The sequence below is a fragment of the Limulus polyphemus genome, unplaced genomic scaffold, assembly GCF_000517525.1.
Source record: "Limulus polyphemus unplaced genomic scaffold, Limulus_polyphemus-2.1.2 Scaffold4293, whole genome shotgun sequence".
Classification (NCBI taxonomy): domain Eukaryota; kingdom Metazoa; phylum Arthropoda; class Merostomata; order Xiphosura; family Limulidae; genus Limulus; species Limulus polyphemus.
In genome coordinates, this window is record NW_013669903.1 from 51,135 (window position 1) to 70,131 (window position 18,997).

The 18,997-nt window shown below is 30.3% G+C and overlaps 1 protein-coding gene across 3 annotated transcripts in view; it reads right to left on the reverse strand.

Moving 5' to 3' along the window:
* Nucleotides 1-18,997, reverse strand: part of LOC106470919 (probable cation-transporting ATPase 13A3) — a 69,126-nt gene that overhangs the window by 29,730 nt on the left and 20,399 nt on the right. For 2 of the 3 annotated variants that reach the window (XM_022399564.1, XM_022399566.1), the window contains exons 4-12: nt 16,021-16,165; nt 14,621-14,755; nt 12,833-12,899; nt 12,415-12,543; nt 9,878-10,036; nt 6,970-7,080; nt 5,447-5,493; nt 3,896-4,084; nt 1,678-1,739 (exon numbers count right to left, since the gene is read on the reverse strand). In XM_022399564.1, the coding sequence (XP_022255272.1) occupies nt 1,678-1,739; nt 3,896-4,084; nt 5,447-5,493; nt 6,970-7,080; nt 9,878-10,036; nt 12,415-12,543; nt 12,833-12,899; nt 14,621-14,755; nt 16,021-16,165 (1,044 nt within the window). The remainder of the gene's footprint in view (nt 1-1,677; nt 1,740-3,895; nt 4,085-5,446; nt 5,494-6,969; nt 7,081-9,877; nt 10,037-12,414; nt 12,544-12,832; nt 12,900-14,620; nt 14,756-16,020; nt 16,166-18,997) is intronic. The other variant, XM_022399565.1, reaches the window with a different exon arrangement.

Here is an 18,997-nt window from a genome sequence, read left to right on the forward strand (position 1 = left end):
ACCCTGTCAAAGTGAAGTTGCTAAATATAACGATATTTTAATATGTTCGTATTATTGATTTTCCCTTTTTTTTTTCCGTTGTGTTTTCTTGCTGTAGTTTCTCCTCATGATTACTGTTTTGTGTTTTTATTTGTTTATATTTTGTCCATAGACTTATGTAAATTCATTTTATTTTGCTTTAGATACTGAAGATGGAATCTGATAGAATTTCGAAACGTTTATCCATGTCCCCTTTTTGTCAATAAACAATGTTGTATATCATAAGTGTCATAATCTTGTTTCTTATCAAATGTGTGAAAAGTGTGAGGAAGCCTGTAAAATAAACTGTGAAATACGTTAGGAATCCTGTAATATAAACAAAGTGTGAAACATTTGAGGAAGCCTGTAACACAAACAAACTGTGAAATATAGGAGGAAGCCTGTAATATTGCAGATGACCAATATTTCTTAGCAAATTTTAACTGTCTTTACTTAGAACACCAGCTTCCTCACAAGATTTTGCTTCCTGTTGCTGATTAAATGTATTAACCTTTTATTTTCTTATTACATGTAATGATTCCTAACTTACTACTTCTAAAAAACCTTTTATTTTCTTATTACATGTAATGATTCCTAACTTACTACTTCTAAAAAACCTTTTATTTTCTTATTACATGTAATGATTCCTAACTTACTACTTTTAAAATGCCTTTTATTTTCTTATTACATGTAATTATGCCTAACTTAGTACATATAAATGGCCTTTCCTTACTTATTAAATATGATTCTCATTGTATTACATGAAAGGTTCTTAAATTTAGAGCTGATTTTTATAATTCTTAACTCAATAGTTTCTTTTTTTCTTTCTAGTTCAGAGAGCCCAATATTTCTGAAATTTTTCACAAGCACACATTTTCACTGTACATAGTTTAGCCAACAGAGAGTAGATTTGAAACCAGGCTAAATTTATTTTACGATAGTTACCTATAATTCTGTGTTATTCCCCTTTGGTGCCATGTGCACGTTTAGTTCTGGGTTTAAATTTGATGATGAGGAACTCGCTTTTTTTAGAAAATAAAAAGTTTGGTGACAGTTTGAATGTGTAATGAAGAAAAACGTATTATAAATGTACCATGTTTCAACAAGATTATGTCATCATTGGGTACTTGATGATGACATAACCTTGTCAAAATATTGTACATATATAATAAAGTTTTCTTCATTATCCATTCAAGCTGTCTCCACACTTTTGGTTCTAGGTTATTCCACTTTAGTGTAATGTCCGTTTGTTTAATAAAGTTTTCACATTCTAATTATATCCAGTTTTTTCATCACATTCAAGTGAAATATTCAGTTTTTATTCTGCCAAACCTCTTACTGTTGGTGTTATTACTCTTATTTCTAAAGTTATCAGTGTACCTGAGAATATAATACCTTTTATATGTAATGAACTTTCTAGCGTAATACACTAATTGGTTGTTCACATAGGTCCTCCAATGAAAAAAGCTTAAATTACACATATGAAAGAGTATACAAAGAACACAAACTTCATTCTTGTGCTTGAATATAAAACTTTGTGTGTCTGTCGTATAGAAACTTTGTATTAAAGATTTCACAAGGTGGTATGTACTGCATTATTTTGTTTTAAAAATAATAAAAACTATAAGATGACAAAACAATTACTTGTGACTACAGTACCTGACATCTTGGATTGGGATTATTCCAGCTAAATCAAGGTTGTCTTCAGTTAGTGTTCCAGTCTGTGAAAGTAAGTATGAATTGTAAATCACGTGTATCTTGCTAAATGTTAAAATACTCATTAAATGCTGTGTTAAATCTGAGAGAAATTTCATTTTTATTCAATATTTATCCATTAGGTTTAACAATAGAGCAAAGACAAACACACACACACAGGTATATCTGTTAGTTTACAATTGCTTACTGATGTTTTAACAGAATAACAGTTTTCTTATAGTATGCCAACATTATTTATTAAGTGATTTTGAAACTACTAAAATAATTATCAATAAATGTACTCTGGTTTGTGTATAACCCTTTTTAGCTACAAAATTATATATGAAAAAATAAAACTCTTTGATTTTACTATTGATGTTTGTAAGAATAACTAAAAAGATACTGCTTTACATAAGGTTTAGACAAGGCATGTGCATCATATGGCTCGTGAGCCGCATCCAGCCCATGAGTTGGTTTTATCCGGTCCATGAGGAGTTCCTAAAATATAATCTAATCTGGCTCGCAAGCTGCCCACAAACTCAAATTTTTAATTATTATTTATTTGACCTAATCTAACCTTAACTAACCTAAAGAGTTTCCTATTTTTACATTGTAATTACTTTTATAATACACATGAAAAAAAAAGAAATAAAGTACTTACCTGGGCCTTCCTTGTTTTGTTTTTTTGCGGGCCCATCATAGCCAGGTGGTTAGGGCACTCGACTTATGATCTGAGAGTCATGCAATCGAATTCCCATCCCACCAAACATGCTCGCCCTTTCAGCTGTGGGGGCATTATAATGTGATGGTCAATCCCACTATTCATTGGTAAAAAAGTAGCCCAAAAGTTGGCAGTGGGTGGTGATGACTAGCTGCCTTCCCTCTAGTCTTACACTGCTAAATTAGAGATGGCTAATGCAGATAGCCCTCATGTAGCTTTGCACGAAATTCAAAACAAACAATCCTTTTTTTTTGCTGACTACTGTTGATGACACCTAACCCTACTTTTTTATAGTAATGGTAGTAGTGCACTAAATAATTTTTATTTACCTAAATGATGCACCAAAGAACATAGAATACAAGATACGAAAAGCAGACAATGTTCCATAACTATCACAATTTTTCTGGCTTCCTAACATTGGCAAGATTGTCAATATCTTTCCCATTGGAACAAAGCTTCTACTAAAAGAGAAAGTAACAATTCTCTGTACAAAAAACAATATAATATAATATGCCACAAGATAGATAAAAAACTTGGCTTTTTATTGGTTATAAATAATATAGTATTAAACATTAGAGAGAACTAATAAAAAATACTGAATAAGAGGATGCGATAGGTGGGTGTGGCAAGAGGGGTCTGCTTTTTTATTTGATGTCTCCAGCTCTAACTGAATAAGATTGAAGGTTGGGAAAATTATGCTTTGTTTCAGTGATGACAATACTACAGTCAGTAATTTACATTAAATTTCATAGCTATTGGAGGGGTGGTGAATAAATTAGAAAAGAGGGGATGCATAGAGAAAAAATTTCACATTTCTCACACTAGGGGAATTCAGGATTTTTTTTTACTATTGCCTTATAAAAGTAAGAGCTTAAAAACTTATATAATATTAAAATATAGATAATTAACTATGATTTTGCTTCATATGGTGAGGCCCACAAATACATTTAAAAATTGCTATCTGGCCCATGCCCTGGAGGAAGTTTCACATGCCTGATTTAGACAGAAAAGAGTATATTTGAAAGACATTGTTAATGAGCCATATCTGCCTAGAAAGAAAGTTTTTGGATGATGTTTCAAACTGCTAGTGCATATCTCCATAAAATCCAATGAAGATTTGTACTAGAAGCTTGAAAAATCATCCAAAAACTTCCTAGACAGATGAGGTGTATTAACAATGCCTTTCAACCAACAGATGGTGCAATTTTCCTCACATCAAAGAAAGATAATACTTTGTGTGATGGCAAAAATTGCATATAGTGGTGGTGACATAAATCTCTGATCCATATCAAAAAATCAAACCAGCTGCTACACAATAAGACATCTTTACTTCAGAGAGAAAACATTACCATTAACATATTTATAAGCAACTGACTTCTCAAACTGAATTATTTTCATTACGTTCTTTATATCAACAGCAATTTTATGTCTATTTTGGTGATCTAACAACTTGTTTTATACCTTATCAAAACAAACAACGTCTAAACCTCCTGCAAAATTGATATGGCCAGAATTTAGACAGAAGATATCATGAGTCCTGAGTCTTCGCTGACCATGGGCATTAATACTTGTCATGACAGCAGGCAGAAGAGGAGGAACAACAAAAGTGGCGACATCAACCACAAGAATCACTACATTTTTTGCACTAGCCTAGCATTAAAAAACAGAAAGAAAAAAACAAATTTAATTTTTATAACACCAATCTTGCAAACTATGTATACAAATAATAGCCCATTTCCAAACACCCAAATACTAAATATTAATAACTTATTATTGTAAATAAAAAGAAACATTTTGAAGTAAAATAGATTAAACCTTTCCACAGTTTATGCATAATTGTGGATATAAATTGAGTATAGGGACACCAATTTAAAGTTTTAATGAGTAACTAAATAGAAAATTCTTTGAGCTAGTATATTTTAAATTATAGATTGTTTGTTTTTAGATCACAATTTAAACAACAACTTATTTAAACACTCAAAGGAGGAATACCTTCATCTTGTACATCTTACAAGTGGTGTGAAAAAAGAACACAGGCTTGACATACAATGATAAGTGATCTATGCTCTAAGATCAGTCAGTGGCAATGTCAGCAAATAACCATCTCATTATGACATTGTTTTAGCAACAGTGGTACATCACATGATCTAATATCCAACAAACTCATGTCCTACCTAATGACAAACATTATCAAACAAACCTCTCATTCTGGTCTCTAGGTAACTGTGAAACTGATTCTGTGCAGAATCAAAAAAGGTCAAACATTCATCAGGACATCATCTTATTAATAAAGTGACAAACATTATCATACAAACCTCTCACTCTGCTTTCCATGTACCTGTAAAAGTGGTTATGTACTGAATCAAAGAAGGTCAAACATTCATCAGGACATCATCTTATTAATAAAGTGACAAACATTATCATACCATTTCTATGTTTTTAGTTGTCTGTGATGTAGATTGTTATGACTTACCATTTCTATGTATATAATTAGTCCTTGATGTGGATTGTTATGACTTACCATTTCTATGTATATAATTAGTCCTTGATGTAGATTGTTATGACTTACCATTTCTATGTATATAATTAGTCCTTGATGTAGATTGTTATGACTTACCATTTCTGTGTATATAATTAATCCTTGATGTAGATTGTTATGACTTACCATTTCTATGTATATAATTAGTCCTTGATGTAGATTGTTATGACTTACCATTTCTATGTTCATAAGTAGTCCTTGATGTAGATTGTTACGACTTACCATTTCTATGTTCATAAGTAGTCCTTGATGTATATAAAGTAGTTCTTGATTTATATAAGTAGTCCTGAGTTGCAGTGTAGATAGAAATATAGTATATGTAAAAGTTCCAACATGAAATGAATTTTAGAAATAAAACAGTAATTTTTGACATTTACGTTTCTAGAGTATTTAATCAACTTTAAGTGAGTTAGTGAATAAAATACTTAGATCAGCTGACTTCCACTCTTCATTTATTGGTTGAAATAACTTACCCCATGATGAGACCAAATGATGGCTGTGTACACCATAGCTGGAATACCTAGTTCAGAGTAATAATCTGTTTTCAGTCATTGTGACTGTAAAAAATATAATGTGCTGAAGATTTTCTCTAAAATAAATTTTATCTTATAGAATACTGTAAGCCAACACTTTGTGCATTTTAAATTCTAGTTCAATAAATAGTCCATTATATAGTTTGTTTTTAATTTGTAAATCCAGTAATTCACAATGACACCATTATTTACAAAGGAAAGTATATAACATCAAAACTTAGGTATGTATAGAATAATTCATACATTGCAACATTTGTCATTTACCCCACTGAAGGAAAGTCTACCTTTTCAAAGTGCTTGAGTTACTGGGTTTAGTTTCTGATGCTAACTATTTTTCTTTTGATGGTTCAGAATATCAGAAATGCAACATTTAATGCTACCAGTAATATTCTGTATGCTAAAATAGTGAAAAGTTTGATGATTGTAAAAACCAAATTGTCCTTCTAAATTTACACTCACCTTGTTTATGGATTCTCCTTTAACACTTACCACATAAGAATTGTTTTAAAACTAAACAGCCTCAACTATACATTCAAGGTTCATATAAAAATAAACAAATTTTACTTCAAGAGTTTGGAGTCACCCTGATAAAATGTTATCAACCATACCTATATTTAAGGGATGAGCTAACCTTACCACAAGTGGATTATATTCATATTTGTATAATAAAACTTATAAATCATGATTTTTGGTCATTCAAAATGTCCAAAGTATGTAATAAAAATAAGTATTTTTGATTAATTATACTTTTGTATTAAATATCAGACAGTTATCAGTTGTAAATTAAAACATTGTCCTTCAAAAATGTGATCTAAAGTTACTTCTATACTTGCAAAATTTAAAAATTGTGTAAATCGGCTGTTGTCTTACTCTACTGTAGTTTATCATAATGTGAGAAGTTAACATAACTATGGGCTGTATATCATTGTGAAAATCGTGACAACAAAGGCTTTGAGTATATACATATCACTTATGCACTAGTCTTAACAATAAGTAAATAATTCACAAAAAAAATTAAACATACAAAAATTAAGGAAAACTCAAATTCCACTTTATTGTAATAAATGTTTTAAAATTATGATTATTTATAATTATAAAGGTATTGCTCAGGTGAACAAACAAATACAACTAAGTCAGAAAGCACAACATGAGAAAAATGTAAAGAATAATTTAATTTCAAATGTTATATTATAGTTTCATAACCTGCTAATATTTCTTTAATAAAGAAGAAATATAACTCTTTCAAAATCTCTTATTTTATTTTTTATTTAAAAAAACAACAACAGAGAATTACTAAAAGGTGGCATCACAAAAACAGAAAATTACAAGATATATTTATGTCCATTTCTGGAAAAAAGAATTTTTTTTCACAATTACCTTCTTTATATCTCTCTAACATAACTACTAGTTATTTTATAAGCATGATTTTTTATGGTAATTTTTCTATAAACTATACAACCCACCTAATACAAGAAAAATTATCATCGACTTGAACAACTCTGAGTATAGTTTGTACTGTACAGGCTTGGGAAAGAGAATGGACCTTACAAGTTCTCCTTTAGCTGTTGAAAAACCTATTATGAAATTCAAAAATTTTTGACATTATAATGTTTTAACAGTTTGGTTCCCTAACATCTACTGAAATATAAACTTAGTTCTTTATGCTTGATGGATAAAATAACATATTTGCTGTAGCTTATTACAAAGATAAGATAGTGTAATATCAGCTGTGCATCTGCAAGTTAAGCTAGTGCAATGTAAGATACTTTATAAATATATGGACAACTCATGCATTATAATTTTCAACATAATTACAATACTGAAACCTAATACACTTTATAATATTTGCATTGCTCTAAAGTTAGTCCTAACAGTACATTTGTTTGTAGTTTTAAAGCTATATTTTTGAATGAACACTATGTATTTATTATATTGATTATCTTAATTTTAAACAATATTTGAGTAATTTACTTATTTTGGAGCCTTTAAAAGAGCTCATATTATTAAATCGTTACAAATATTTTTTAAAATTCAACTAAACATCCAGTCTGTGAATCATGGAAACATGTTTGGTGTATTGACTCCCAAACAAAGTTTGTTATTACTTTTTCATATTCTGAATAGAGATTAACTCCTTGTAATATGTGGAATATGAATTGCTTACCATCATTGCTGAACTTGCATTAATTTCCATGCTATAAGGAAGTAAAACCCATACCCCCATCACTAAACAAGGCCATTGCCTCACATGTTACACAATACAAGATCTGGTTTCTTAACTATATAAAACAGTTTTCTCCATGGTTTTCATGAGTTCTGTAATAGAGATGGTTAAGCAATAAAGCTTATTTGCCACTATAAAGTGACTAAGCATGGTATTTTCCTGAACATGAACACTTCTAAAATTTGTGTATGAGGAACACAGCCTTACCAACCCTCTAAAATCAGGGGTGTTGGCACCCTCTGAGGGTGCAAAATGAGGGTCCAAGGGGTGCACAGAAGAGGCCATACAAGGTCTGTTTTCCCCCTCAAATATCGCCAAGAGGAAATGTCTAATGCACACTTTTAAGAGGAGAGGTGCTAGGGCTTCCTTAAAGAGTGCAAGGGCTACAAAAGGTTGGGAACCACTGCTCTAAACTCTGCAACTTTGTGGTTGAACACTATTTAGAGGTGTGTTTTTTGGCAGTAAAGTGTGATTTTATAAGGTTATGGTATAGAACCTTTTGTTGGAATTCAATGTTTTTGGTCCTAACTTGAATAACAAAAACCATGACATCCCGCTGTATCTCACCCAATCACCTGAATTCAGACTCATCAACTCACAGATTGATTTTCAAAGTTTGGAAAATATTTTCCCTACTTTTCTGTAAGTGAATTAAAAAAATACTAACTATCACTCAGCTTTTAGCAGTGTTCATTATATTACTTGTTTAATGCATTTTAGCCAGACTCTATGTATAAAGTAAAACAACCGAAGATTAATAATACACTTGTTTACTAAGAGTAAATATATACTTTATATTTACTTGATATTTGGTCAAATGTAGATCATTATATCAGTTCTCAATATAACCTTTGACTGTTGGTACAGATATCTGACTAAAAAGAAAATGTAACAGTAATGTCAATAAAATCAATATAAATGTAAAAATATAACAATTTTATAAAAATTCAAAACCTGGACTCTTACAGGTTTACTACATAGGTGTAATGCATGAACTGATTTGAGGCCAAAGAGCCAACAATAAATGTTCATGTATAAATCCCAGATATAGGAACATTGTTGGATCAAATATTTTTATATCAAGAATAAGTATTTTCTGCTGTAAAAAGAAACATAAAAATATCTGGAGTGTTGTTACTAGTGACTTGTCTTAAAAAAAGAAAGTAGACTGTGAAAGGAATATCTGGAGTGTTGTTACTACTGCTGTGTCTAAAAGAAAAAAGTAGACTGTGAAAGGAATATCTGGAGTGTTGTTATTTTTGATGTGTCTAAAATAAGAAAGTAGACTCTGAAAGGAATATCTGGAGTGTTGTTACTATTGATGTGTCTAAAAGAAGAAAGTAGATTGTGAAAGGAATATCTGGAGTGTTGTTACTATTGATGTGTCTAAAAGAAGAAAGTAGACTGTGAAAGGAATATCTGGAGTGTTGTTACTACTGATGTGTCTAAAAGAAGAAAGTAGACTGTGAAAGGAATATCTGGAGTGTTGTTACTATTGACGTGTCTAAAAGAAGAAAGTAGACTGTGAAAGGAATATCTGGAGTGTTGTTACTATTGACGTGTCTAAAAGAAGAAAGTAACTGTATGGACTGTCATTAGTTTTGTAATATTTAAAAAAAGAATATAAGGTGTAAAAGGACTTTCTGGAATGTTGTTAGTGATGTAGCCTAAAGAAATAATGCTAAGTATAAAAGGAGTGTCTGGAGTGCTATTAGTGTTATATCTAACTTTTTTCTTCAGATTACAATGTAATTATCTAGAGTACCATTACTGAGGTAATATAAAGTAAGAATGTAGGTATAAAGAATTATCTGGAGTAACTAGAAGAATGTTCGGGGTAAAAAAGATTGCCTGCAGTTTAGTTAGTATTACTTTATCTAAAGAAAAAATTTTGTGTTTATAAAAATTATGTGGAAATTTGTTAATTCTGTTATCTAAAAAAAAAATACCTGGAGTGTTGTTGTTGCTGTAATCTAAAGTATAAATGTTCTGTTTAAAAATGAAATTATTTTCCATGCACATAACTAAACCATTTTGATGTAAATAATGTGACTATCAGAAGCTTACATGATTCACATGTTCTTGCATCTTTATGCAAATAGCTGACATTATCTACATTTGAAAAATAAATTATAAACCATTTGTACCTGTCCTGTACACAAGAGCCTTAACTGCAGAGCTTTCACTTGAGCAGGAGTGTAAAATTTCTGTCCCACAAAATATTGTACTTCTCTTGTTAGAAAGAGGACTGTATGGATGGTTGGAGTCTTGAGCTATAGGAACTTTAGTAATGGGTGTACTTTCTCCTGATAAACAGAAATAGTTAACTTATTACTCAATAGAATGGAAATCATAAACCAATATTTAAACAACATTCTTAAAATCATGGTGATCATTTTTAGAAACAAAAAAAACTGAAATGCATAAGAAGTATTTCTGTGATATGACAGTCATTATTGTTTCATAACAAATATTAGTGCCATACAATTAAATCATGGTATAAAATTAAAGGTATAAAATATGATGTTATGAATAAACTAGAAATAAGAGGTATTATATTAAAGTTAGATATATAACAAGGATGACTTATAAATAAACTCCAATCATAAATATATGGGTTAATTTGAATCTTCTAGAAGTAAGAGGTATTATATTAAAGTTAGACATATAACAAAGATGACTTATAAATAAACTCCAATCATAAATATATGGGTTAACTTGAATCTTCTAGAAGTAAGAGGTATTATATTAAAGTTAGACATATAACAAGGGTGACTTATGAATAAACTCCAATCATAAATATATCGGTTAACTTGAATACCTCTTACTTCTAGAAGCAAGTTAACCCATATATTTATGATTGGAGTTTATTCATAAGTCATCCTTGTTATATGTCTAACTTTAATATAATTTACCTCTTACTTCTAGAAGTTTGAATTAAATAGTCTAGTTCTTTTATGTCATGATGGTAGCTCTAATCTTACTGGCCTAAAATGTTACAATTCAGACAGCTCTTCTGTTTCTTTATATCTTTACAAAACTGACCCTAAAGTTAACAATCAGCTTGAACTTCTCATATCTTTAAAAAACATGGCCCAAAATTTGACATTTCAGCTAAGATTTCTACTATTTCTTATTAACTGATTCAAAACTAGACAATTCAGATACATCTTTCATTCCTTTACATCTTCTTGAAACTTATCTTTAACTAATTATTTAAGAGGTAAGTAGTGAAATGCAATATAAAAAAATATTTTCATAATAAAATATTAATACAACAAAATGATTTTTGCACATTGGTCTTGGAGTGTGTTTAATGAATGACATTTAGTAGGAGTTTCATGCAAACATTACTACTAACAGATTGCTATGCCTACACAACAGCTAATTTAATAGGGCTGAATATGTTATATTAAAACAGTTTTGAATACACAAATTAGCATGTCATATGAAAACCACAGCCAATATAAAGTCATGATGGAATGACATTTATAAGAAGTACATTTTAAAACTGTTTGGTGTTACTTAATTAGAGAAATGTCACTGAAAACTTATCAGTTTGTGGAATGATATGTAAGAGCCCTTTCAAATGCAAAATATTCATACATTCAGATCATAAATATGTGTCTAGATTGGTGATTTAGAATTTTCAAGATGAAGATATCCCTAGCACTTTATGGCATTGTAAAACAATGGAATATGCATCAACTTGGGACATCAGGCCCATCTACAAATAGAACTGCAACCAGTCACACCTGAGTTGTGGTAATGATGCAAAGAGTGACATCTTGTAACAGATGAGAATCCAATATGAAGACATAGGAGACTAGAAAAACCTTTCACATGTCCCACATAACAGTGCACCAAATAATGAAGAATAATATATATCCCTGTGTGATATGTACAAGGCATGGGTACAAAAGCTGCTTCCACAAATACTTATTCACAGGACTCATACCTCAAGCAGCTGGAGAATAAAGCATACTATGATATAACAATCAAGTTGTTGGATGCTGTGCCTATGTGTTTCTGTATGATTTGGTTGTTGATATGAGATCTGGGAAACCATTATCTAGATACATTAAATGGCTTATGGAAAGCAAACACAGTGCAGGGGTATGTTTTGGATGTGACAACCTTATGAAGGATAATTTTTTAACAAAAAGTATGTTGCAGGGCTCTAAAGATGCACAGTTGTTAGATACAGCATGACTGGACATGGCAATATGGATTGTAATGACATGATGAGATTTCAAAATCATTTTAATACAAATTACTAAACCTCTATGTTAATTTAAAGATGCACAGTTGTTAGATACAGCATGACTGGACATGGCAATATGGATTGTAATGACATGATGAGATTTCAAAATCATTTTAATACAAATTACTAAACCTCTTAATTTAGTAGTCACACACATATATATATATATTTTTTCTGGTTTTCAACAACAGATCCTAATCCATCTGAGATTATGTATTCATAAACAATAAAATACATTTACCTACAAGGTTCTAAAAGGTCAATCAGAGCTGTGATTATATCAATATGATTTTACTTATCTTTGAATTTACTCACATATATATTTTTAAGCACCAAAATAAATTTTTCTATTTTATAAATATTAACAACCGTGAAAATTATCAATAAAACAACGACATGTTAGGAAAGTATTTATTGTACCTGTTAACATGCTTTCACTCACAACACAAGTTCCACTCAAAAGTATGGCATCGCACTCCATGACACATTGGTGTTGAGGTAGAAAAATAACGTCACCAGGAACCAGTTCATGTGATGACTTCTGTATTTCTGGGTATAATATCATGGTTTGAAAAATACTGACAGTTTTATATTTCATATAATGCTTGAATACATCTTTCTTTATATACTTTCAAGGTAATTTCAATATACACTAATTTTAAGCTTGTTTTACTTGTGTAAAAAAGAAATATTAAAGTTATGAATCTTGTGTATTATTGTACAAAAAAGCCCTCAGACACACATTACATATCATTAGAAAAAAAAGATATACATGTTTCAGTTGGATGGAAAGTAAATAAAAAGTATTTACATAAATATATATGTTATTATAACTTACCATATCCATCTCTCAAAACAGTCACTTCAGAATGAGAATGAACAGCATTTCTCAGAGCTTTACTTTGCTGGAAATATATAAACATTACTTTTTCTTAACAAGAAAAGTTTTACATTAAACAGCACATTAAAAGATTAATTTAAGCCCTCCAGTGGTCCAGCAACAAGTCTGAAAGCTTTTATCACAAAACATTGGGTTTCAATACCTGCAATGAGCAGAGAACTGGTAGCCCAATGTGAAGTTTTGTGCCTGACAGCAAATAAACAAGAAAAAAAAACATTTAGATTTTAAAAATTAATACAAATGTTTCTTATGCAAAACATGAAAATTACTGAACCATCTTATTCTCATTTACTAATAACTATTTACTGTCAACAAAATTAATGATAATAAGAGAAACCTCTAACAATACTAAAATCATTGGACTTTTGGGGTTTTAAAACCCAGTTACATAAATGTCAATGGTAGATAAATCCTGGAGTTAATGTATTCAACAGATAATTCATTTAATCTGTTGTGGAGGATGGAAACGTGATGTCATGTTTGATATATATCACCAGGTCTTAAAATGATTTTGTAAGTTTTGTGCAATTTTCTGTTTTAGTTATAAGATATGCTTAAATATTATTGTTTAATGTACTTGTTAAACTTTACAGTGAGGTATTAAAATTCACTCCATATAATAAAGAAAAATATTATTTATGAAAGTTTTATTTGGTGTCCTCTACATTAAAAAAAATATGCATTTGTTGAGGCTAAGCCTAAAGTTTGTAACACTGCTTGTAATTTCAACCAAACAACTGACTAGTGTGATAGATTTAATTTTTGAGTTTTCTAATTGCTACTAATTATTATAAGAAACCACAGTTTCATAGTTTTTGCTGATTTTTTTGTTTATTTGCACAATGTTTCAATTGCTGGTGCAATCATTATCAAGTGCACAAAACTTAGGTTAAAATGTATCTTCATTTTCTATTTTAAATAATGATCTACCAATGAACAGTTAGTTATTCTATACAAGTTTTAGTCATGTGTAATGGCAGTGTTATAGCTTGTTTGTGTGTTAAGAGTTTGGTTAGGTTGAAAATAATCTAAAGAAGTGGTAATTACCTGTAGGCTAGTTTAATTGATAGCTAGGCCTACGTTTTACTTTACTGCAATAATTGAAATATTTCAGTTTTATGGAACTTTGTTAAAGAAGCTAAGGAATGTGTTGTTAATTTTTGGAATGACTTAAAATATTCCTTCTGTTTAATACATCTGCCTGGTATGTCTGGCTGTTACAGCTAGAGGAAAATAGTGTGAGTGTTAATAAAGTTTTATGCCGTTTAACAATTTTGTTACATTTATTAACTTACTTTTGTATCAAGTGACAAAAATAGTATACATTTTTAAAGTTGTCACTTTAATATTCTAAAGCTTATACTTTTTTGTTTACTGTGTATATAGGTAACATTCTTATTTTCACTTGAAGTAATGTATATGAACAATTACTGATTTTATTTCTTGTTTAAGTAGTTTAAAAATAGCATTCTTTTCTAATATAAGATCTAGTACTGTTTAAAAATTGATATTTTCAATGCTCTATGCTTTATTTTGAATTAATATATTTAGTGCCTAATTGTGATAATGCCAAAATTTGATGTCTAGCTTCCTACTCTCCAGATACTGATGTCATATGGATTTGACACAAAAGTACTGATGTAATGTGGATTTAACAAAGAAATACCAATTTTAGAAACACTCTCCCTGTTTTTAAGCACAGTAGTAGTTATAACAAACCCTTACCTTCCTGGTTTCCCATACAGTGGCAGTGATTGAGATAGTAGACAGAAGAACAACACACACAGAAAACTGGTAGTAAACTTGAACCATCCAAACAATAACAATAAATATCTGATACATGTAGAATGGACTACCAATCTGAAATAAAACATAAATAATAAGGTTCTATATATAATATATACATATATTGAACTGACAGTATATAATAACAATACTAGTTGTGTAAGTACATCCAAATAAAGTAGCTTAAAAGTTATGGTGGATGCTATTTTGATTTACAAAAAAAAAAAAAACATTGCTAGTATTATTCATTATACCTATCAACCAATCATTATGGTTAAAAACAATTACAGGGCCAGTGCCCTACCAATTGTATTACTTAGAAGCCCAGACTAGTCTTCAGTAAAAACTACTTTTATTTAATGATAGCAAAACAGAACTGACACCAGCTTTGTTATGATGTTTAATCATAATAAAACAGAACTGATAACAACATCGTTAGAATGTTTTTAATGAGAACAAAACAGAACTGACACCAGCTTTGTTATCATGTTTAATCAGAATAAAACAGAACTGATAACAACATCATTAGAATGTTTTTAATGAGAACAAAACAGAATTGATGCCAGCATGGGTATGATGTTATTATTGGGAACAAAACAGAACTGACACCAGCTTTATTATGATGTTTTTAATGAGAACAAAACAGAACTGATTTATTAAAACCATTTTAATAAGAACAAGTCAGAACTAATATGCTACTTTTATTACAACATTTTAAATGAGAAAAAGACATAGTTGTAAAATAGAAAAATTAAAAGATTTAGCAAGATAAGCTCTTGTTCATAATTTACAAACTTGTTATTTACATATATGTTACTTGAAATATAAGTGCTGATTATAAATATATTAACTGTATTAGAATAGTAATTTTCATGTGTCAGGTCAACAAAATTTCCATTTTTCCTTTAAGAACAACTTGGGTTCATATTCCATTCCACACTTCAAATACAAGTTACTGTAGTTTGTGATGATGTGAATACTTAAAAAATTCTTATATCAAAACATCTGTAGCTTTAAGTAAAATATTACATATTTTGAACTTATAGTTTTAAATATCCTATATTATAATAGTGCCACCTAATCTATAGAAATAAGTATATATAAGAGACAAACAACTTCAAAATTAGAAATTTTGCTCATGACAAAAGTATGAAAAAAGTATTATTATACCACATAAAGAGGAAATTACACAATACAAGAAGCAAAAAATGATAGGGACCATTTATGTTTATTGTCTTTCCACATAATTATATATATTCAAAAACAGAAGAGACAAAAGTAAGAGCTGGAAGAACAACTTTCAATAAAACATCATTCTTCTAGAATAACAGGTTTCTTACTTCTTGGAAAATCAACTTGAATATTGGTTTAACTTCCACCAAGATAGAATTCTTCCCATAAAGTTGAAGTCTTAGAAGCGCCTCAGTTGAACTTAATCCCCTGGCTAAAGAATGTACGTGTTCACAAGATTCAACGTCCAAACCACTGGTAAAACAGAAAATATTCTTAAAGTATGTAGGTAGCAGTTTATACTGTCTCAAGATGAAACCTATGAAGTGTATTAGGTCTTTTATTAAATTCATATTTAATACATGTTAACTACTCATAAAAAGAAATGTTTCTAGTCATATTCTAACAAACTTAGTTCTCAGTATTAACAATACTCTTTTTGTAAAGTATTTGACATGAAATTGCAATTATTTGAAAAACCTTTCAAATTTCACTTACTAAAAAAAAACACCTATTATTATTATTGCAGTGAATGTGTTACTTAAGTTATTTAACCCCTTAGGAAAAAGTTTTGTGTTTTTTTTTTGGCAAACCTCAGATTTAGTTAAATTTTTATCAAATAATGGAAATCACAATGAAATATTAGTGTAATTTGAAATAGGAATAACTTATAAATTATGATAATCAAAGCACCAAGAATAATTAGAGAATGTTGGCTTCAAAAACCTTAAACATTCTCAAGTAGTGAGATTCAAGCATTAATTGAGACATGAAATTATTAAGCAATGATCAGGAGGAACGAGACAGAAAATTTAAAGAAAACTAGGAAAAACAGGACAAAAAATTAGAAGAATTCAAGAGTGGAGTTAAAAGAGAGAAACCTACTGTTTAAAAAATAAATCTGACTGAAGAAGCTATTTAAGATTTTCAAAAGAGATTATAATGGCAAGTTTGAAGATATACAGAAGGATATTCAAGTACAGAAAGCTGTGATGATAAAATTGAAGATATACAAAAAAGACACCAATTAGGTAGAAAAGAGCATTATTGAGGTAAAAAAAACGTTAGTGACAGAATAAGACACTTGAAAAATGAATTCTAAAATGTAAAAATTAAGCCAGTTAAATCTCTTCCTGCACCAGCATGGAATACAATCTGCTACAAAATATGGAACAGAAGAACAAAATTAAGCCAGTTAAAGCTCTTCCTGCACCAGCATGGAATACAATCTGCTACAAAATATGGAACAGAAGAACAAAATTAAGCCAGTTAAAGCTCTTCCTGCACCAGCATGGAATACAATCTGCCACAAAATATGGAACAGAAGAACAAAATTAAGCCAGTTAAAGCTCTTCCTGCACCAGCATGGAATACAATCTGCTACAAAATATGGAACAGAAGAACTTATTTGGTATTTAATTGTTTTCTCTTGAAAAAAAAAGAGTTAGGGGGGATCTGATTGAGGTGTTTCAGATTGTAAAGGAATTGAAAGTGTTGATGTATCATCTTTTTTATATTTAACGATGAGAATAGTAGGACACAAATATAAATTTTGGCAAGGTAGGAGTCATCTTCAGCTAATGGGTTGCCTTCAGATGTTGTAGAAGAAGTATATTTAAGTGAGTTTAAGAAAAAGCTTGATAACTATATGAATGAAAAGGGCTGGCTTTAAATTTTATTTTTTCAATCATTTTCATTTAGTTTTGAGGATGGAACAGCTGAGATGGACCAATAAGTCCCATGTTGTCCCAAAATGTTATGTTATATATTATGTTACCACTTGTAGTACACCACCTGTTCATGAGAAACTTTCCTGGACTACTCCAGTAATGACATTATCAAATCCAGTACCAGAATTTGGCTGACCATTTCAACATTAGTCAACAGGAAAACCAGTGGACTATGGTGGACAGGTACCATGGGAGTTATAACAAGCTCAGTTTGAAATAATTTTCACAGCAAATGGTTGGAATAGTGAACAACAAGCCATTCATCTTGCTGCCATTTAAAACTATCAGCTTTGACAACATTGAGCAACTTTCCAGATAACAACTGAACAGCTATTAAGCATTGATAGCCACCTTATCCAAGAAGTTCAGACTTGTTGTACAACAAAGAAGTATCTAGAGCAAAGTTTCAGAAAATGGTATGGAGGAAAGAAGTGACCTTCACTGAACTTTCAAAAGATTTTAAAAGAATTGCCCAATTATCTTACCAAGAAGATCCTCAACAAATGATAGATTCATTGGCACATAACCAATTTATAGAGGGCACTACAGATGAGGATATGACAGTTAGGCAGAAGCAAAGTAGGTGTACATCCTTAAAGAATGCTCTGAAGTTGGGAATGGAACTATAATCCATTATGGTTACAAAAAACAACTAAAGACACCATCTTGAAACATCAAATTTCACTGACAACAGTTTAGAAGAACTTAAAGGACCAGTTAGATTACTAGTTAAATGGAGCAGAGGAAGTAATGCAAAAGGTAACAGATCTTTCAAGTGTAACTTGAAGGAAAATATGGCCAGGAACTACAGACAAAAGTTTGTAGGGAATAAGGCCTCCTAAAGAATGCCAAAAATAGGTAACTGTTATAGATATTGTTACGTATCTGCTTGTTTGTTAATTTCCGGTATAAATTCTTCCCGAGGAACTTCAGCGATACAAGTCCTTTCTTAAATAAAACTAGTTTATTCTTTCTCAATACAACTTTGCAATACACAGAATTTCCACAGTCAGTTTAACTTAAACACACGCTATAATTCACAACGATTCACGCACTTTACTTACGGTCACTACTGCTCGCTTGACTCAATTATCTGTCTCGATATCTATCTCTCTGCAATTATATCTCCGCTTTATTTGCAGGACTTATATACTAAAATAGAGGGCGCCTGGAAAAGACTAGAGTTGCCAGGAAAAGTCATGATCCATCTAGAAACTGATGACGTGTTACCAGCGTCACATGACTTTCGCTGTCGTAACAATATGATAAACCTGGCCACTTAAGAGATACTTGCTTCACAATAAAATAAAATAAAAACAGACAGCAAATTTCTATATCTAGCAAACTATATATAGGT